Raw genomic sequence first — 21,609 nt, forward strand, 5'->3', positions numbered from 1 at the left:
GGAGCACATTGTGGCCTACGCCTCTTGCCTTCCTCCCCAAAACAATGTGGGTTGCAGAGTATATGGAAGGCATTAGTCAAACCATATCCCTATGGCTTTTTATTTTTCTAACGAGAGTCCAAGGAGGACTAATTGTTTTTGTATGTATTTTATTGAATTTTTATACATCCCTGCCTTTTCTTTTTGCTTCCCCTTGAAAAGGTTTCTGTAGGTGCACTTGATAGATCCCTAAATAGAAGTCGGTGTTTTGTTAACTCCCATCACTATGGCCTGCTAATGGTACTCTGTAAGACCCTCTTAAGAGGGGTATGCATCGAATATGTGCTTTGTGGTTCTCACATTCCAAGAACATGTACTGTGTATCTATTATGTGAATTGATAGCCACCATTTTGAATACAGAATTCACTCGGCATATTAGGATGGTAGCATACAGAAGAGATTTGTAGCAGCACTTTACAATAGAAAAAGGTGCATAGAAAAGATTGAAATTAGAGGCACGTCAGCAGTGGTGACAAATTTTAACAAACACACTAACATGTACACAACTAATAATAAAACCATTGATATCAGTATACAGTGAAGAAGTTATTGGCCATCAATTTTATATAGTAACATAGTAAATGTCCAAAAAGGTCTAGTCTGCCCAGTTGAGATGTATTTACTTTGGGTAGATGTATTTCCTACCACAATTTTTACTTTGTTGTAGTCGCTGTTAGGGTATCAGTTAATGCACATTATTGCAGTTGAAATGTGGAAGAACAAAACTGAACCAAACAGAAGGCAATAACATTTTCAATAAAATTCTGAAATCTTCTAAGCACCCAAGGGTAAATGGTAAAATATCAACTCGTTCTGTTTGGTGATTTGTCTCCTTACACTAGGTCACCGATAGATGGATGACGTGATCTTTACATGAAGTGTTCTTGCTTGATTTTGTATAAAACACGTAAAAATGGTAGTCACAATAAAAACCAAACCCTGACTGTGATATTAGGCTCATGATCTGCAGAATCTCATTTTATAGCCAGCTGCAATAGCATGCATTAACTGGATGACTGGTGTAACTGGGTGTTATGCGTGCTGTACAAGAATGTCACTCCCATTTGTGTACCCTTAATGGGAGTACACTTTTTATACTTGTTATAATTTCTATTTTGAAAATAAGAATAGGATTAAGGAAAATTTAGAAACATAGAAATATGATGGCAGAAAAAGACCATAGGGGCATATCTAGTCTGCTCAGTCATATCAACTGCTGATCCCTACTACTCCTTCAGAGATCCCCTATGCTTGTATTATGCTTTCTTGAAGTCAGATACATCCTTCTCTTCACCACCTCCATCGGGAGGCTGTACTATGCATCCATTACCCTCATACAGTGGAATTTTAGTCAGTTATTAATCTGTAATGATAAAATCTTTGGCATGCTTGTGTTTAATGCTGGAGGGTCACTAAATAGCTTTTCTGTTTACTGGTTAAAAGTCCCTTTATTAAGCTGTGAAGTTTTGACACCAGCTGCAGCACACCACAGTGTCACAGTCTGTTTGCCCACAAGGACACTAGGGACAGCTCCACTGGCTGAATTAGTAAGAGAGCACTGTCTGCTTTAGATTCATGGTGAAAAGAGAAACAGCTGTCCTGATAACTCTCTGTTTAGGATCCAGTTTGGGGACACTTCTATGATCATATCTAAAGGTTCAACCCTTGCCATAGCTCTTTGCAATGCCACGGTCTATTTTCCATTGAGGCTCCCAGGATATGGGCCTAGCTCCACATAAAGAGCTTTACTGCTGAGGTAAAGCAGCAGCACTCTGCAGAGCTAGCCAGAGAACCCTGGTTTCTCGGATTTTTCTTAGCACTTTGCCACTCATATATAAGATGCTACCACACTCACAAGGACCACCTTATCTCGTTTGGCAAAAGTACCTCAGGATTCTGCAGCTATGGAGAGAGGATCAGCACCCAAGAACCAAAGCTAAAATCTCTTCGAGTGACCTGAGCAGCATGTATGGCCTGAGTCAAACATCAAGCTTTCAGGACACCCAGGTACAAACATCAAAGGACACACATTCCACTGCGGTGCCAGGCTGGATTTAAGACTTTGGCGCCCATGGGCAGAATGCCATGGCAGGGCTCCCTTGAAATTGTGCCAGCGTATGGTCCTGAAACTAGCAGAAGCAGGCTGGCCTTGGATATTTGGTACCCTGGGCAGTTACCTTTGTTGTCTGTACCTAAATCCGAGCCCGCTGCTGTGACCCAGAGGCATGAGAGGAAATCCAAGTTCATCCAGCGAGTGATTGCAAATTTCATTGTACTCAAGCCAGAATCACCAACAGTACTCGTAGGCTGCACAGTGAATTTAAACCCAGCCTGCTGTCAGCAGATGTCTTTTATAGAGCTGAAAGAGCTCAATGCTCCTTTCGTCAGTGACCCACTCCTCCAGGTGGAAGCTGTAGGATTCACCATCTCCCAGGAGCGGCTGGCGCATAGGAGACTGTTCCACTCATCACCCTCAGCTCTGGACAGGAGGAGAACAGTAACGGTACTCTTTTCTGAAAATATACAAGTTAAAAAAAAAAGGAATAATACAGTTTTAATCTGTGTGCGGCTCTTTTGCTTGGCCTGGATGCTGTTGTGTCTGCTGTGTACATACTACATCTGGGTTAATCTTATGAACGCGTTCTTAATGGATGGGGAGATAAGAGTTTAGGTGTAGCAGGGGAGTGGAGCTCCGGACATAAAAGGACCGTCTTTTTTTTTTTTTTTTTGTATGCATTTATTTATTGCTTTTACAATAATTCCAAGAAATAGAATCTTGTACAGAAATAAGAAAAAAGTATAAATCAGAATATTACACACAAACGTGCATAAAGGAAAATTAGTCACACCTTAGCCCACAAGTGGAGAGGAATACACAATACTAGTGAAGAAAAATGTTGTTAAGGTAAATAAGTGACCAAAATTAGTGTCAGCGCAACAAATATACTAAGTTAGCCTGATTTATGGAGGAGATGTCATTGAAGGAAAGTGAAGTCAGTGGGGAAATTGGTGTTTGTCTTTGAACTATGAAGCTGGTTAGTTGCTGGGGGTCATAAAAAGTATATATAACCCCCCTGGAGCTTAACCACACCTTTGCAAGGAAAATTTAACCAAAATAATGCTCCGAGTTGCAGGACACCAAACCTCAATAGCAGAAATCTCTTACTTCTAAGCAGGGTTGCTTTCGCTACATCAGGAAAAATGTTAACCCGAAAGTTTAAAAAAGGGGCAATTCTATTGCGAAAAAAACCTCATCCCAAGGTCCCGATCAGAGCCCCCCCACAAAGAGTTGAAACAGAAATCTCCAATATATCAGTAACATTCAAAACATCAAAAGAGGGTTGGCGAACAGAATCCGTTTGAGAATTTTTCTTAGCTGAAGGTAGATAATAAACTTTAGCAATAGGTGGTAAAATGCTCTCAGGAATTTTCAATATCTCCAAAAAATATCTCCTCAGCATTTGAGATGGTGGACACTGTTTTCTGGCTAGGAAAATGTATCAGTCTGATATTTTTTTGATCTGACCACATTTTCCAACTATTCCTTTTTAATTGGCAAAGCTGTAAGGCCTTTCATGATAAACCCAACAGTTTCTTTTAAAGAAAACATTTGAGGTTGAAGGTCTGTGACCTGAGTAGAGAGCTTCACCCATTCTTTTTGTGAAGTTTGCAAAGATGTAGGAAGGGACTGTTGAGAAACTACATAATTGCCCCAATTGAGAAGAAAGACCAGCAATTGCCTCCCAGACAGAATCCAAAGTAATAGCTGTAGATCTTGAAAGAGTAAAATCTTCTTCGAGACATTTTAAGGAGTTTTCTGGTAGCAACACAGAGTTACCTTGATTCACAGCATGAAAAATATCAGGAACACCAACTTGCACTGTAGCTTCACTCCCTAAAACTCCAGCTGCCACGACCCCTGGCTGAGGCAAATCTGCAGAACAACCCGCAGTGGTGCTTAAAATACCGTTAGGCCGTGTGTCCACAACGGCACCGGAGAGAGACTGCAGTAAATCTGAGCTGTCAGGGGGAGGGCAGCTGCCCGCGAGAGAGAGATGATGGAACCTGGGGAAAGCGCCACCATACCTTCACACGGCGCAGCGCACCTCCCAAGGACATTTCACCAGCAAGTGGAAGCTGAGCTGGTTCTCCTTCCGTGACAACCACAAACCTATCGATGGGATCGGTAACCAAGGGTGAGGAAACCCAAGGGTAGGCGGGAGCCTTCGCTTTTCGCTTCCCCATTGATTCAAGGTGAGGAAAGAGTTTAGGGAGGAAAAATTGTGTAAGTTGTAAGGAGCCTCAGGAGGAGACTCTAACGACGTCCATCATGAAATGCCCCCCCCACCACCGCAGTTGAAATTTTAAATTTCGAACAGACTGCAGGTTTGCACCTGTACCATCTGCTGGAGGAGAAGCATCTTTCTGATGGCACATTCCACAGTGCTTTCCAAGCCTATCCTCAGGGAACGGGTATTTAGATTTCAAAATGAATGTCCTGCACACTTCCAGCGTACGTTGCAGGTTACAACCTTTCATACATAGCATTTAAACAGACAACATAATACAAACAAAAGTAAAAATAGATTATATCCTGCAAGATAAACAAAGCAAGGTTGGCTTCCTGGAACAATACACGTATGGGTGGAACCTGCAAAATTAAGGGTGCTCAAAAGCCAACTTAAATAAATAGATCTTAAGGCTCTTCCTAAATTGATTAGGGCACGCAGTTAAACGAAGAAACTCAGGAGGAGAGGGCATTCAGGATATCTACAATGACTATGCATGAGACATATTTGCATCCAAAGCAGGCAATGCATGCAAATACGTATATCTCATGCACATTCATTGTCGCTTTCCTAAAAACTCAAACGGCTGGGCTCTCTGCATGAGCAAAACAAGGAGGCTCAGATAGCTCTGCAGCATGAGAAATAATACAGTTCATCAAAGATCTCCAAATATTCATGTATTTACACAGTTTTGTTTTTTTTTTAAAGTGCATCCTGCATAAAGAAATGTTAAATTGGCATAATAATGAACCTATGACAGAAGTGGATCTCATCCGTGTCCTGGAGGCACGTCTAACTGGTCTGGTTTTCAAGATATCTGTAATGAAAGTGTGTGAAAGAGATTTGCATACATTGGAAGCTCAATGTATGGAAATTTATTTCACGCACATTCAGCGTGGCTGTTCTGAAAACCAGACAGGTCAGGTGTGCCTCCAAGACAAGGCTGAGAACTGGACCTGGCCCACTTTCAGATGCTCAGGACTTGAATTAGTGATTCTGTGACTGACTAGGCTGTACAGAAGTTATTTTTTTGTCTTGATTAAATTATATCCATTGTCTGATAAATCAACAACCTTTTTGGACTTTATCTATACTTTTTTATTTTTACAAATTAATTTTGGTTTCAGCTTTTAGGGCATTTCTCTGGTTTTTTTGTATTTGCGTTTAACCAAATACATAACATTATGCATAAAGAAATTGCAAACTATGCAAGAATATAAAACCCAAGGATGCACAAAAAGGGAATAATAAAGGGCCAGTCCATATTAGACAGGGAGCGGGAAGGAAAAGGAAAAAACCAAATCAGACATCCATCTGAGCCGTGCCATACCCCACATCTAGAAGCTGCATTACCCACCCCATGAATAGCAAGGGCCAGGAAAAGCAAACTTACAAACATTCCTGTCCAGCAGAAAAAGTTCTTATTGGAAAGGAAGAACAAACTTGTTCCCTTGATGACATGGGGAAAACCAAGTCCCCATGGCAGTGAGCAGCTGTCTCCTCAGAAGGAGAGGGTTTCTCCTGCGCTGAATTAAATGGGCAACATGCCTGAACACTTTTACCTTTGCATCCCAAACGGAATTCTCTTTATATCTGAAAAATGTGTTTAAACACAAAGATCTTGTCCATTTCGGAACGAAAGGAGGCCAACGATACAGCCTGTGTTGGAATATCATCTTGAGATGTCTCCAAAAAGGCTGACAAGTCTAGGCTATCAGTAGTGCTAATTATGTCCCGGGCTCGCTCTTCCTCGTTCGACCCTCGCTTCACCAGTGGAATATAGTACATTTCTGAAAGCAAAACATCCACCCCATTAGGGATTTTCAATACTTCTCCTAAGATATTTCCCCAAAGAGTTCCTTTACAAACAGCAACCTGCTCCTTGGAAAACTGAGCAGATGCAGATATTTTTCAATCTAGCTGCATTCTCCAGAGACCCGAGAGCCTAGGCGCGATTCGGGTGCACGTTATAAAATTCGATCCCCGCGTGCACCTGATTTTATATCGACTTGCGCGCGCAAGGGGGGGGTGATTAAAAAAACAAAAAAACCACGGCGACGCGAACGGCCCATTCCCAGTTCCTTCCCAGTCCGCCCCAATAAAGGAGTGGATTGGGAGGAAACTTCCCTAACCCCAGGAGGTGTACAACTGACCCCTGCCATGATTCCCATCCTTTGTTTTGCTGGTATCCTTAAATAAAAAACCCCCAAAACCCTTTTGAATCATGCACTTCTGAGTGACTATCAGCTTTATCCCATGATCTAGTTTAATAGTTGCTCTCTCTCCTTTTTTAAAGTTAATGCCAGCAGCTGCATTCCCCTGTGGTTAAGGTAGAGCCCATCTCATCCAAATAAGCTTCTTTATCCCCAAAATATCCCCCAATTCCTAACAAATTTAGTACCCTCATCTCATTCATGCATTGAGATTCTGGTGCTCAGCCTTCCTCTGGGATCCTGAGCATGGAATTGGGGGAAAAAAAACCTGGAGATTCAATTTCCTACCTAAAAGTTTACATTTAGCCTCAAGAACTTCCCTCCTGCATCTTCCATCGTTGGTAGCCACATGTAGCAGGATAACTAGCTCCTCACCAGCACTCTCTAAAATTCTATCTAGGTGATAAATGAGGTCCACTACCTTTGCACTAAGCAGGCAAGTTATCAAGAGATCTTCATGCTAGCCCACCAGAATGCCAACTACTATGGCTGTCCTAACCCTTTCCTCCTGGGCATATGCCTCTGGAAAAACATCCTCAGTATGCGAAGAAAGCATCAACTGGAGGGCAGGTCCTAACTGCAGGATCACGTTCTGCTTCACCAAGGTGATATTGTTCTTCTAGGTGACCTTGCTCTTCCAATGTAACATAGGAGCTGCCATAACTATACACTTTACAAATTCTAAACCGTGTATATAAATTTTTTAAGAGAATGTTTACAAATTTATCATGAGGTATTCTATCTGCACCTTCGCATACCCCAATGTATATCTTAATCTCTCTTCCCCCTCTTATTTTTCCTCCTCCAAGTTATACATCCTTGTTATAATGTAACTTTACTCTCCTTCAAATTGCATTTACTGTTTGGTTGGTTATAGTTCCTAATTGTTTGATGTAAACCGAGCTGATTTGATTTGTATCAAGAAATTCGGTATAGAAAAGCCTTTAATAAATAAATAAATAATGGACTTGAGACTGCTCTACTATGTCACTGAAGGTCTCCTCTATATACCTCTTTGTCTGTCTTCATTCCTCCAGTCTGCCACTCGATTCCAGAGATCAGACTTATTCTCTGACAGCCAGAATCTCTTTGCATTGGGTGGACATATACAACTTCTCACCAACAGGTAGATAAACATACATGTGGCACCTAGGGTTGCCAATTGGTTCCACATTTTCGAGACAGGTTGTTGCAGGCTTGGTTTTACCCCGTTGCATGCAGGGATTCATAGCCTTGCTTTTCTAACGACCTGCAAAAGGGAACTCAGGACTACAATTCCTTGCATGCAATGGAGTAAAACCAGGACTGAATCAACCTGTCCTGAAAAGCTGGAGCCAGTTGACAACCCTAGTGGCATCTGGTGCAAAAGACTGGATAGCCTCCATTTCCCTCACTTCTAAAACTCTTTATGCATCTTAATGCTGTTGAAGTTGTTTAAAGCTGTTTAAGGAGTAGGTATGTAATCAAATTTTCTAGGGTTTGATATTAGCTTGTAAATGACCAAAAATAGGTCTTAAATTAGTTAATTACTAAAATCTGAGTTATTTGTATGTTGATGTAAATCCCTATCTGGCTTATTGTTTTAAAATTATTATTTATAGGACACCATTTTTGATTTTGTTTAGAAAATCTGTATATTAAAATAAAATTACAATTACTATCCTAATTGGAGTAACAGTCTATATTTAAAAATATGGCTGGGAATCAAACAGTGCTGATTACTTGTCTAGGAACCAGCTCTCACACCTTCTCAAAGCAAAGCACTCAGGATTCATGTAAACTTGCAAACTGCTTTCTCAGCACATAGTATTCATTCACAGTAATATTTCAAGCCTCACAAAAACTGTACCCAGAAAATGAATACTCCCATCCTGCGCACCCATCAGTAGGTGCAGTTTCTGCAAGCAGTGCACCCTCAGGATTGAATGCATACCCTACAATAGCCGAAAACACAACAAAGCTCCACTCCCTAACCCATTAAAGAAAGGACTGGGTAGGCAATAAGCTACAGAAAAACAGTCAATAACCAACACAATGCGGCCTTTTACCTTTATTTAATTTACAAGAAACTGATTCGAATTCTGAAGGCATACTGCATTTTGAGTTGTTCTTTCCCACTGTAAGGAATTAAGCAACACAACAACGCTATTGAAATCTGCTAAGCTGCTCCTCCGTTGCCTCCCCGCCGAGAGCTGCCGCAAGCGGTGACGTCACTCTCCCGAGCTCGCGGCCCTGCGTGCGAGAGCACCACGCCCCGGGGCGGGGCTCGCAGGACGCACGTCGGGCCGCGTAAGAAGGTAAACATGGGGGCGTTGCCATGGTGACAGAGGCGGGGCGGGTTTGCCGAGGGCCTGCTCGCTGCTGCGCGCTCTTGACGGGCGACCTCGGCCGGGTGGAGACTTCGCCGTTGCCCTCCCGCCCGCCGCGGCGCTGGCATGCTGTAGCATGCCGGGTGAGGGCCGGTTACGTTCGAGGGCTGGGACCTTCGGGAGAGCTGCCGAGCGCCAGGACCTGCGCCCCGGGACCCGGAGGTCTCCCGCCAGCGCAGGAGACTCTCAAAACGTAACCCGCGTTCTGCTCCTCCTTTCAGCTTGCTCGCCGCCCCTGGCCTTTAGCGGGTGCAGTGCTTGCCTCTGGTTGGCCCTTGGGGGTTTTGCAGGGCCCGGGGCCTTGCTTGGGAGGGGTACATGCCAGGCGTGGGTCCGGCAGTTGGTAGTAGCCGGAGGAGCGCCTGCCTGGTGGGTGCCCCTGGAGAAGAAGAGAGCCCAGTGCCAAGCAGACAGCGGGCATTTCTACCATTGTGCCCCCAAACTCCCCCTAAAAGAGCTCCTTACAGCCTTGAAAACGAACGGGCTGACTCCTGCAGAGCATCAGCGGCTTCGGTGCTGTGTAGACATAATGAATTATATGGCACAGTCTCTAAAACTGAAATACTATGTACATGGGTGTTTTGAGTATATGTGTACACCCATCTGTCTGTATGTTTGTGTCATATATAATATATATATGTGTGTGTGTGTAATCACACCATGTATATAGTAAAAAAAAAAGTGCTAGAAATTGTATCCGCACACAACAGACCACATTTTATACCCACAGAACATACACACAGTATATATACATATATATATATATATACACACACACACACACATATACATAAATAGATATGTTATCCAAACTATGCTAGATATGAGGAAAAGAGTGTGCACGCACCTAGAAAGTGTAAGAAGTGTTGCTGAATGCATTTAAGGTGGAACAGGCATAAAGATGATAATGCAAGGTGTAGTATAGAAGAGACAGCATACCCATAATCAGGCCGATCCAATAAATCTGCACAGAAAACGGGCGTTCAGTGTTGAGCGCCCGCTTCCCTAATGCGCGCCCAGCCACCTCTCCTGGGTGTGTGATCGAACATTTACATGAGAGGTTGTGCTAAAAAGGAGGTGCTAGGGACAAACGTGCGCCCCTCGTGCCTCCTTGGCAGCGGGGGCCCAGGAGAGGTGGCTGTTAACGGGTTAGGAAAACGGACGCTCAATTTTACCAGGGTCTGTTTTCCTAACCTGTGCACAGCCACAGGTTAGGAAAATGGACCCTCGTTAATTGAGCATCCTTTTTCCTAACATGACCATGGCACACTTTTATTTAAAAAAACATTTTTTAAAACATTCTTGGCCTTTTTGTACCTCTGACTTATATCACCATGATATTAAGTTGGAGGATGTACAGAAAATCAATATTTTCTGGTTTTCTGTACACTTTTTGGGCTGCTTAGAAATTAACACCTGCTCCGGACAGGTGTTAATTTCTGAGGGTAAAAATGTGCGCGTTGGATGCACTTTTTTTTTTTTTTAGTCGGGGGAGAATAACTAATAGCCTTATCAACATGCATTTGAACATGCTGAGCGCTATCAGTTTTGCGGGGGGTTGGATGCAGGTTTTGGACGCATTAATCCCCTTATAGAATAAAGGGTTGTGGACGCGCATCCAAGCACGGGTTAAACAGTGCGCTGTATTGCATCGGCCTGATTGTAAACGAGGTTCTAGCTGTTAAGAATTGCCAAAATAGTTTTTAGAAGACGAGCACTTTAAGTGCTGTTAAAAGTTCAGGGTTAGATGAGTTGCAATTTGATGAAAAAATATTTAAAGTAATTAGATGTTTTAATTTTTATGATTTTGCATAAGAGAGGACATAATATATTCTTTTCTTCATACTTTCAGTAAGTGTGATTTAAAGTAAAGGCATGTGCAACCATCCGAGGCAGGAAAAGTGACTTGTCCTTTAAGAGCAGCTTTTGCAAGGAAGGCTTAGCTACTGTTTTAAAAATAGGAGAAGGCGATTCAAATTTTGAATAGTGTACAAGAAGAAGGTTTGTTCTGCTTGCTTTCTTATTTATTTTTTCAAGTATAAAAAAGGTTTGAAAGTGTCAAAATAACTTCCATAGGAAGTAATCCAGGCTGGGACAATGCTGACAGACTAAGCAATTGTTTGGAGCCCCAAGCAGTTTAAGATCTGCCAGACTCCCTTTTTATTCTTATAATAACATGGCAGACCCTTGCTTCTTTCCCTCTCCACGTGGACTTCTGCCCTTTCTTTTGTTCCTGCAGACCTCTACGCCTTCCTCCTTCCACCTGGTGATGGCACCAGAATATTCCTGCTTAGGGCCCCTAGTGGTCTAATGCCACCACGCTCTTGATTTTATGCCAGCCTGGAGCAGGAGTAAATATAGGACTGAGAGTTTCTGGAAATAAATAAAAGACGTATATTTATTTGGGTGAATTAGTCTTTGTAGGCATGCCCGTGGGCAGAGTGGAGCACAGTATTCTGCACGCTCTGAATACAGCAATCCCTTGATATATGGTATATTTGCATTATTATTTCTGTATATCCATATATTGAAACCCATTTTCCCACAAACTGTCGTCATAAACGTGGAGATTCATTTCTATGGAAAAACAGACAAACAGGATCGAAAAGAGAGAATTATTTTCTTTTTCTTTTAGAAATCTATCATTCCTACAGGCATCTTCCTTTTTCTGTCTCATTCTCTTGACCATCTACTTATTTTTGTGGATCATAGGCATCATTCTGTGGATCAACTCCTTTATACCATTGATCATCCTCCTTTTTTTTCCTTGCTCTTACACTGGAGCTTTCATTGCAAAATATGCATCCAAACACAGCTGCTTTGGACATTTTTTTCTCCTTATGCAGTGCCCTGTAGCACTTGAGACTGTTGTTCATTCCTGTAGATTGTCTATGATTGGTATTGTTGCTTTCTGGCTAACTGCTATGGGTTGGCTGGAGTGTCTGCATTCTCCTTTCCTTCTGCAGCTCACAATTGTTCTAGCTGTATTAGGTCCTCATTGGATAGATCTTATCCATGTGACTATAGCAATGCAATCATATCTGATTCTACGATGTCTTCAAATCCAGTGTCACGTCCAAGGCTCGCTATATTCTGTTGAACTGGTGGAATGGTTTCCATTTGCAATGGACCCTAGAGAACACACAGCACACGTAGCTATTGCTCTTTGGTCTATAGATTGGATCAGTGCTTTTGTGTTCTAGAGGTATTTATCCTGCACATTGTCAGACCAATCCTCTAGATTGACTGGGTGGCATGGGGCACTGTCTATGAGGAGCATTGCCTTGTTGGCAAAGTTCTTCCTGTCACAGTAGTGATCCACTACACCACAAGCCAAAAATAAGCTGTGAGCCACTCCTGAAAAATGCTTAGAGCTGCCCAGGCCTTCTTGTTTGATCTCCAGATTTATAGATTTTATTTCTTTTTTTGCTTTATCAACACCTTTCCAATTGTAGGTCAAAGCGATTTAGAACATCTAATCCAACAAAATGACAGGAAAATTTGATTTTACATAGCTCTTCATGGGTCTCAAATTTTCGGAATGGCACACAAGCAAGGGCTTCAACTTAAAATTGCCTGCAGTGTTAGCTGAGGAGAAGTGTCAAGCCATCTTTGATAGTGTTAAAAACCTGGCAATAAAGATTCGGTCAGGCATGCACTTCCAGAAAAGGCCTATCGCATCAAGGCTAAAATCTTGCCATGGTTTGTATCCCCTTCAATGATTTTCTTCACGAGAAGCATCGACGTCAGCCCTGGTTCTTTTTCCGGCCATTTTTATGTTGTGCAAACTGTATTGCTTCTAAGTCTCTCAAGCTACTCTTGAAAATGTTACTGGCAGTAAAATTTTCAGCGCTTTCTCTATGCTCACTGTAAGTCATCACCCAAATTTTTGTGTCGTCTCCTGGATTCTAACTGTGTTTGTGGAAACATTACGTTGGTTCTGATCTTTGATCCACACATTCAGCAGTTTTTCCATGTTTTCCATGACGTAAATACAGCCCGGAAGCACTTAAAGGTATTCTTGCTTGAGAACTTGCTTTGATTTTTGCCTTTATTGTCACAAATCGTTCCTACCGTGGATTTTGCAAGCCCTAATGCTTTAGCTATTTCGGGCAGCTTTTCATCACTCAAAAAGCCTTAAAACTTCTGATTTTATATCTAAGGTAATTTTTTTTTCTCTTTCTTTTGGTGCTTCTGCGGTGACCTCAGACAATGGACGCTTTGCTGACAGCTCCACTTACTGTTCCTTGCCCCAGGAGGAGGCAGAATGTGGCGAGAAGCTGTGGACTGTAGCAGGAGTTCTTGTCCCAGGCTTTCTTTTCCTGAAATGGACCTGCAGCTTTATATGTTTCCAAACTAACCCAAAAGCGCTCTCCTTTCCTTTTAGGGCACTGTGTAAAGTGGCTGAGGACTGTAGCAAGGTTTTACCTCTGTGCAGAACAGGAAGTGGCCTGTGGGAAGCTCAGCAATACAGCAAGAGTGCTGGGTCAAAATTCGGTTATAGCGAGTCTGTACATTCTGTGTGTCGCATTCCAGTCCCCAAATGTAATTTCCATTAAAGCGAAATTCTGTTAAGTGAGTGTCCATAAAACGAGGGATTGCTGTATCCATTTGGGGGCTGGGATAAATACTTTCTAGGGAAACATTTTCATTTTGTTTCCTTTTCTTGTGTTTTTCATTAATTTTATGCAGGCAGATACATGAATATTTTAGGTGCCCCAATACAGTTTTATGCATGTACAGAAACAAAAAAAAACCAAACAAATGCACATGTCTAATATTTTCATTTGGTACTCAATGTCTGCTTTTAAAACAGTTGCTATTTGCTTTTTTTGGGTAACTTGAGCCCAGAGAGGTTTGGATTTAAGGATAACAGCAGATTTTGTAGGGAATCCTGCCGAAAAGTGGATCTATATACAGACAACAACCAACAAGGACTGAATTACATAGGCTGGGTAAACAAATAAGCATGGGTGTAGCTTGCTTATTGTGGCGGTTACTACCCCTAACTAATTAAGCTAGATATTTCACTTAGATGCAGTTCCAACACTGCTCCCTACATTAATGGTGGGGGTGGAAGGGAAATAGAACCAAAAGGTTACTAAGAGCCAAGAGAAACAGATAAGTATGAGAAGAAAAAAAGTGCGAAGCTTGCTGGCAGACTGGATGGGCCTTTTGGTCTTCTGCCGTCATTTCTATGTTTCTATGTTTCTATGAATGACTCTCTCTGTAATAGAAAAATATAAATAAGCTGGAGCTATATATAATTCAGAATTTTACATGGGTGATGTATTCAGTACCCTAGAGGAACATTTTATTGCTATGTGGTTCTTGGGGAAAAGTGGGTGAGTGTGGTTTGGCAGCACTGTGAAGTTTTAGTAAAACCTTCGTCGGAGATTTGTGCAATGTTCTCTCAACCTAGCTTGATGGACTCTCTACCTGGGTAACATCAAGCTAGGTTGGGAGAACATTGCACAAATCTCATCTTTGAGTGAGTTTCCTCACTCCGAAGGTCATCAAATCTTCACAAGAGTGCACTGTTCTGTTCGTACGTCTCACTTTGAATGTCAAAGTGGCCCCTATCCCCTACACTAATACCTAACCCTCACCTCGAGTTACTAGGTGGGCCTCCCATAGCGATATAAATACCTATCTAGCATGAGGGCATTCTGGCTAGTCAGTCTCTCTCTCTCTCTCTCATTGTGATAAACTGCCTATTACAATAAAACACACCCCTTTTCCTATTGCATGTGATATTTAGTGCATTTTGATAAATCCGGGCCTAAGTCTGTACTTGAGGCAATGGAAGGGAAGTAACTTGCTTAGGGTCAAAAAGGGCCTCAACAGGATTTGAATGCTGCATTCTCTGGTTCTCAGCCCACTGCTCTCACCCACTCTGTAAATTAATGGTTCGTAGACCTGTCCCAGTGCACCTCTTAATGCTTCATTATTTTCCCTTTCTATTTTTATGTAGAACTAGACATCAGGCTTGACGATGGATATGTATGAGAACCTTGGGATGGTGGGAGAAGGAAGTTATGGCGTAGTAATGAAGTGTAAACACAAGGAAACGGGAAACATTGTAGCCATCAAGAAATTTTTTGAGAGGCCAGAAAAATCTATCAACAAAATTGCTATGAGAGAAATCAATTTTCTAAAGGTTTGTTTCATTTAATTACTTTAAGCGTTAACACAAACAATATTTGAAAACAAGTCACTACTAATAACTGTTGTCTGTAACCCGAAGTGCTTAGTGATTCTATCTCTAGAACCTCGGTATATAAAAAAAATGTTAAATAAATAAATAACTACCATAGAGATTCTCTTTGGAGTTTTATACTTTCAGAGCATCTGCCTTGCCTTCAAGGTTCCATTGACTTTTAAAAGATGAGAGGAAAGAGAATTTTCCAGCTTTTTCATAAAAAAAAAAAAATAAAAAATTCCCTGCCTCCTAGCTGCTGGCACCTGTTCCCAGCAGTAATATTCTGCTGCATGGAGTCATCCATGTGAAAGAGAGCAATCCTGCTGCATCACGCAGGCCTCTCTGGAAGGCTCCAGTATATTACCCACTCAATAGGGATGTTAATGATCCAGATTACTATGTGTTGTGCCTTTCAATGAGTGGATAAAATTGCTGGAGAAACACAATATAACTAATGTTATTTTTAAGAAAATACATGACACTTGTGATTTTCATGCACTTTCATGACATAATTATAAAATGTGTTCTTTGTTTTTTAATCTATAAAAATGATATTAAAATTTGCAAAAAAGGGGTTTGTTAGGTAGAATAATTGTTTCTGATATTTATTATACAGCAGTAAAAACATTTCCATTTATTGAGAGATGTGACATAGCTTCTGGCTGTAGTGGGATCTTCTTACTTATGGGTTTTGCACAATCACAGTTTTGTATACAAGACTTCCTTTTAACTACTAAATAAAGAAAACTTTCAGCTATTGTTTGTCGTTCCTACTGGGCTCACCTTCTTCCTTTTCCAACACTGGTGGCAGAGAAGGGAGCTCTTGCATTTCAATACTATAAACCAGCAAGCTTGTAATGCCACGTTGAGGAGTCCAGTGACGACCTAAGCTGTAAAGGATGCACCAGTCAGGCACAATTAAAGCTTGAGGTCTGCTGACATGAAAAAAATCCCTCTCAAACTACATTTTCTTGGCTTTTTGTTCTTATGCTGCCATTAGAACTTCCATCTCCCTGTGCAGATTTTCTTTGCCTAATTCTGTACGGTCTAAACATCTTCCTTCTCTCTTCTCACGATGCCCGGCAGGATGGCAGCATGCTCCTGCCAACCATGTTTTCAGTGCAACTTGGCTATATATTATCTGGTCGACTTTCACGCGCGCCGTGTGGATCTTAAAGGGCCCGAGGACACGCGCCTAAGAATGTTTTTTCTGAAAAAGGGGCGGGATGTGGGCAGGACATGGGCGTGCCGGGACTGCACGCCGAAGTCAGCGCGTAAGTAGTAAACGCACGCCGGGGTTCCCTACTGTGTAACTTTACTTCTGTCGTATAACAAACAAAACGAGGCTAAGCGGGGTTTCAAGGCTCGGAGCTAATAGGGTAAAAGGGAGGCAAGTTAGCTAGGGGGGTTTAGGACGTCCTCTCCTTTACTGGGGAGAACTGGGAGCCAACTAGGAAAAGTCCAATGTGCGGACAGACGATTTTATAATGGCCGCGCATATGTGCATAGAGACCCGCACATGTTATACAATCAATGCGTCTGTGTGTGCGTGCTGGCAAATGTGCACTCATGCATGGGTCTAGGGGGTAACATTCGAAGCCATTTCCCTATAGAAAACCCAGCATTTGTGTGCATAAATGGCTTTTTAACAAAATTGCATAGGGGTTGTGAGCATGAAAGGATGCCCGCCACCTGATTTATGCACACAAAAAATAGGGGTTCCGTGGGGTGGATATGGGACTTAACGCACGCACTTTGGTTCTTGTTTATTTACGCACATTTTTTGCCCGCCGGTCTGAAATGCTTGCTCCTGGTGGGTTACAAATTAACCTGTCACAGTTACATGCTGCACAGAGTGGGTTCTTAGGGAGAAGGTTCAAAGTTGGCTTTGAAATCTGGCATTAACTTAGGGGGTAGATTTTCAAAGGGTTATGTGTGTAACCCCGAAAACCTGCCCCTGCGCGCGCCGAGCCTATTTTGCATAGGCTCGGCGGCGCGCGCAAGCCCCGGGACGCGCGTATGTCCTGGGGCTTTGAAAAAGGGGTGGGAAGGGGGCAGGGTCGTGGGCATGGCGGCGGTCCCGAGTCCTCTGGCACAGCAGCCGTGCCGGAGGTTCACGCGCCGGCAGCCGCGCGCAAGATACGCCTGCAGGAGGCTTGCATAAAAAATAAAATAAGGTAGGGGGGGATTTAGGTAGGGCTGGGGGAAGGTGGGGGGGAGCGAAAGAAAAGTTCCCTCCAAGGCCGCTCCGATTTTGGAGCGGCCTTGGAGGGAACGGGGAAAGCCATCAGGGCTCGGCGCGCGCAAGGTGCACCCCCTTGCTCGCGCGCCGACCCCGGCTTTTATCCGCGCGCATGTTATAAAATCGGGTGTACATTTGTGCGCGCCGAGTAGCGCGCACAAATGTACCCCGCGTGCGTAGGATTAAAAATCTGCTCCTAAGCACTTTGGCAAAGCATGAGTTACCTACATTGTTATAAAATGACCCTCTCTGTCCCTGTGAGAGGTCTCAGTGTCCAGCTGAAAGCTAAGACAAACCATTGCACAGAATGACCCAAATATAATGAACCCCCTTTAGAATATATCAAAAACGGTCGGGGGACATCACTCAAAAGCACAGTCTTAACTCTCGCACAAGCAGCTGCAGCCCAAGTCACAGACAGACTCGTTGATCCAGTTCTTGAAAGCAAGCGTTGAACTGTTGTTAGCGTTTTGTTATAAACCTTTTCCAAATTCTTCTGTAGGGAATGAGCATTCTCTGCATCACAAGCAGGTGACCCACGTTTCTGCTGACCTGCTTTCCTGCTGCTACTGGGCTCCTTGGCTGCTTATTCGTTTGACAGACATTCTGCTTTCCAGTTTTGGGTTTTGGGTTTTTTTTTTTTGGTGTTTCCTGTTATTGAAGGGTTTTTTTTGTTTGTTTTTTTTTCATTTGAGAAAACTATCTAGAAAGAAAATGTTGTGAGGTTAAACGACATTTGTGATGTCGTTTAACCTCTAGTATAGTATTAGTAGATTGTTAAAAATAATACAGAGATCGAGTGTTTCCCATAGCAGGTCCAAAGCCCTGGAATTCTCTGCCTGAGGCACTGCGTATTTTACCAGACAGTAAGAGTTTCAAAAATGACCTAAAAACATGGCCGTTCAGGAATGCATACGATATAACTTGAGACCTCAGAATACACAGAACCACAAAACAAGAAGGAAAAAAGATGTTATTTAAACCTAAAGTATAAATCAAATGAATGAATGCAAAGATCCACCAAAAAAAAACTACTCATTGACTGAGACGTGAAAACCATAAATAAGTAATTTTAATTATCCGATCTCTATGCCAGATGTTCTAGATCAATGCTAATATGTACCAGAAACTAGATGTGATAAATGCATGCCTTTGCATACCACCTATGTAACCATATTTGTCTGGTAATTATGTTATAATAATGAATGTCAGTTTGTAAACCGTTGTGATCTACATATGGAACGCTGGTATATAAAATATCTAAATAAATATAGAGAGTGTGGGGGAAAAAAAAAGCCCCATGTCTGCTTACTTGAAGTTAATCATTAATGGACTCAGGATCAGATGAGGTAAGCATTTTCCCCATAAAAACATCTGGTCCTTAGTAAGCAAAGAGCAAAGGGCTCTGTTTACCTGTCTGAGGTATTTTCCTGTGTTGTACCGGTTTTGGGCCATGTGTACTTAGAATTTTCCCCAAAGACCACGAAATAGAGGGAGAAAATCCCCTTGTAATATCTGGCCCTCGGGAGAGCGTGATGCCAAAAAAAAAGAAAAGTGTCCTGCTCTCGCTGAAATCATGTAATAATATTAGGACAGCAGAAAAGGCAGCAGCAGTTAAGTAGCATTTGTCATTTTTCTTTGCTTACAGCAATTTCGCCATGAAAACCTGGTTAATCTGATTGAAGTATTTACATGGAAGAAGAGATTATTTTTGGTGTTTGAATTCATTGATCACACAGTTTTACGTGAGCTAGAGCTTCAACCCAATGGGCTGGATAGTAAAAGACTTAAAAAATACCTTTTTCAGATCATTCGAGGACTTGGTTATCTGCACAAGAACAATGTAAGTCTCTTACGGAAGCCGAGCGAAATCTGGTACCCTTTCTGAATGGTTCATTCCCACGCTGTCTTCTAGGAATGTGTTATTTGGGGGATGACGAGCGCACCCAGAATGCAGAGTGGACCTGGTCCGTGCCCATCAGTTTGCAGAAGTCTATGTCATCCCAGCCCTTTTTATTACCATGCAGTGCTATCATCTATACCAGGGGTCGGGAACCTTTTGGCTGAGAGACCCATGAAGGCCACATATTTTAAAATGTAATTCCGTGAGAGCCATACTAACTACAAACCCCCACCCTCCTGACTCCCCCAAGACCTCCAAAATTAATTTACTACAACCCCCACCCTCCTGACCCCCCCAAGACCGCCAAAAGTCCCTGGTGGTCCAGCGGGGGTCCGGGAGCGATCTCCTGGACTTGGGCTGTCGGCTGCCAGTAGTCAAAATGGCGCCGACGGCCCTTTGCCCTCACTATGTCACTGGGGTCGACCAATGGCGGCGGTAGCCCCAGTAACATAGTGAAGGCAAAGGGCCGTCGGCGCCATTTTGACTACTGGCAGCCGACAGCCCAAGTCCAGGAGATCGCTCCCGGACCCCCGCTGGACCACCAGGGACTTTTGGCAGGTCTTGGGGGGGTCAGGAGGGTGGGGGTTGTAGTAAATTAATTTTGGAGGTCTTGGGGGGCGTCAGGAGGGTGGGGGATTTTGTCAGATTTTTACTTTTTTTATTAAAGATTTGTCTGCGAGCCAGATGCAGCCATCAAAAGAGCCATATCTGGCTCCCGAGCCATAGGTTCCTGACCCCTGATCTATACCATAGACTAGTTAAGCCCTCAGCTCTTCTTGTCGCAGTATTAAACTGAACCGTACTGGGAACAATGTTCAAAAAGCCCACGAGGTTTGTCTTTGAAAATTTAGCAAGTGCAAAGAACTCGTGGTAAAAGCATCCACATACTTTGCCGCCCACATAAATAGCAGGTACAGAGTAGGGGGCAAAATAGCAGACTTGTGCACGGGGTTGTCCTTCCGTGACCTAAAACCCGCCCACAGGAACACTCCAGTTAAATTTCCGGCCATTTTATCTGGGTAAATTCATTTTTATAAAATTGGCATCACCGAGATTGGGACGCCGGTCTTCGGGTGGGCAGACGTCAAGATGATGAGGGGTAGTGTTGAGTACCTTCTGGGAGGCCAGCAGCTGATGGTACCGAGGAATTTTGCTCAGCACTAAAACGGAGCAGGAATTGGGCAGCCAGAAGTCAGGGCAACAGCTTTTATTATCACAAAGTTTAGTGGTAAGATGGCAAGATAAGAGGTTTGCTTGGTGTTGGAAATTATAGGAAACAGAAGGAGGAATCTAGAGAAGCCTGAGGAATGATCTAGAGTCTGGCAGCTAAGTTTTTATGGTAAAAAAAAAAAAGCAGAGGCATCCGTTTGGATTGCAAAACAATAGAGGGGGTTCTGTGTACAAAACGAGAGTAGGATCTGGGGGCAATCAAACCTGATCTTAAGGTGGCCAAACAGGTAGACAAGTAGGGAGAGGAATAACCAGCGGCTTTCTGTTTATGCTTCTGAGTGATATCTGCCTCAGCAGTCTTCACCAGCCCTTTACAGGGCTAGCATCCAAACCAGAAAAAAGGTAAAGCAGAAAAGCATTTAAGTCTTAGGCGATCCCCATACCTGATCATATGAAGCTATGGCTTTCTGTTCTGCTAGAATTCAGCATTTCTATTATGACTTGCTGGCTGCAGCAAGACTACAAAAGCTCTCTGAGGGGCTATAACGGTTGGAATACGATTTCTCGTTGTCTGCTCTTTTTTCCTTCAGAGATGTTTTGGATTTGTGTGCTTATATTTGTTATTCCATATCTGTTAATATTGTATTTACAATATGGTAAAAATGTTTAACTGATGCTTTTTTGCTGTATTTATAATATGTAGATTAAGTCTCTGTAATAGTTCATTAACGTGAAAGATTAAATAACTGTGGTCAACCGAGAGACATTCTAAAGAAAACCCATATTTCTCATCCGTATATACTGTAAGGAAGGTGTACAGGAAACTTGCAGAATTTGTGCTCAGCTTTATTCAGCTTCTTTTCTGCATTTTGCCTTTCCAGATAATACACCGTGATATCAAACCAGAAAATATCTTAGTCTCTCAATCTGGCATTATTAAGCTTTGTGATTTTGGCTTTGCTCGGACACTGGCAGAGCCTGGTGAGACTTACACAGATTATGTGGCAACGCGCTGGTACAGAGCTCCAGAACTGTTACTAGGAGACCCTGTATATGGAAAGTATGTTGTCTGCATATCATTTATGTATTTCCTTCCCTATTTGCTGCCTCTAGCTTATTCCTTCCCACTCCTCAGTCTTTCCCGTGCTCTGTAGCTCATGCTGACTGCCACTAAATCTTCC

At 42.7% G+C, this 21,609-nt stretch overlaps 1 protein-coding gene across 7 annotated transcripts in view; it reads left to right on the top strand.

The window, feature by feature from the left end:
- Window positions 1–21,609, top strand: part of CDKL3 (cyclin dependent kinase like 3) — a 41,245-nt gene that overhangs the window by 414 nt on the left and 19,222 nt on the right. For 2 of the 7 annotated variants that reach the window (XM_029584003.1, XM_029584008.1), the window contains exons 1-4: window positions 8,878–9,104; window positions 14,886–15,071; window positions 19,004–19,198; window positions 21,310–21,488. In XM_029584003.1, the coding sequence (XP_029439863.1) occupies window positions 14,907–15,071; window positions 19,004–19,198; window positions 21,310–21,488 (539 nt within the window). In that variant the 5' untranslated portion in view covers window positions 8,878–9,104; window positions 14,886–14,906. Of the gene's footprint in view, window positions 1–15; window positions 2,544–8,877; window positions 9,105–10,763; window positions 10,913–14,885; window positions 15,072–19,003; window positions 19,199–21,309; window positions 21,489–21,609 lie in introns of those variants that run through there. The other 5 variants (XM_029584004.1, XM_029584007.1, XM_029584005.1 and 2 more) reach the window with 4 other exon arrangements.

Source organism: Rhinatrema bivittatum, chromosome 18 (genome assembly GCF_901001135.1).
Source record: "Rhinatrema bivittatum chromosome 18, aRhiBiv1.1, whole genome shotgun sequence".
NCBI classification, from domain to species: Eukaryota; Metazoa; Chordata; class Amphibia; order Gymnophiona; family Rhinatrematidae; genus Rhinatrema; species Rhinatrema bivittatum.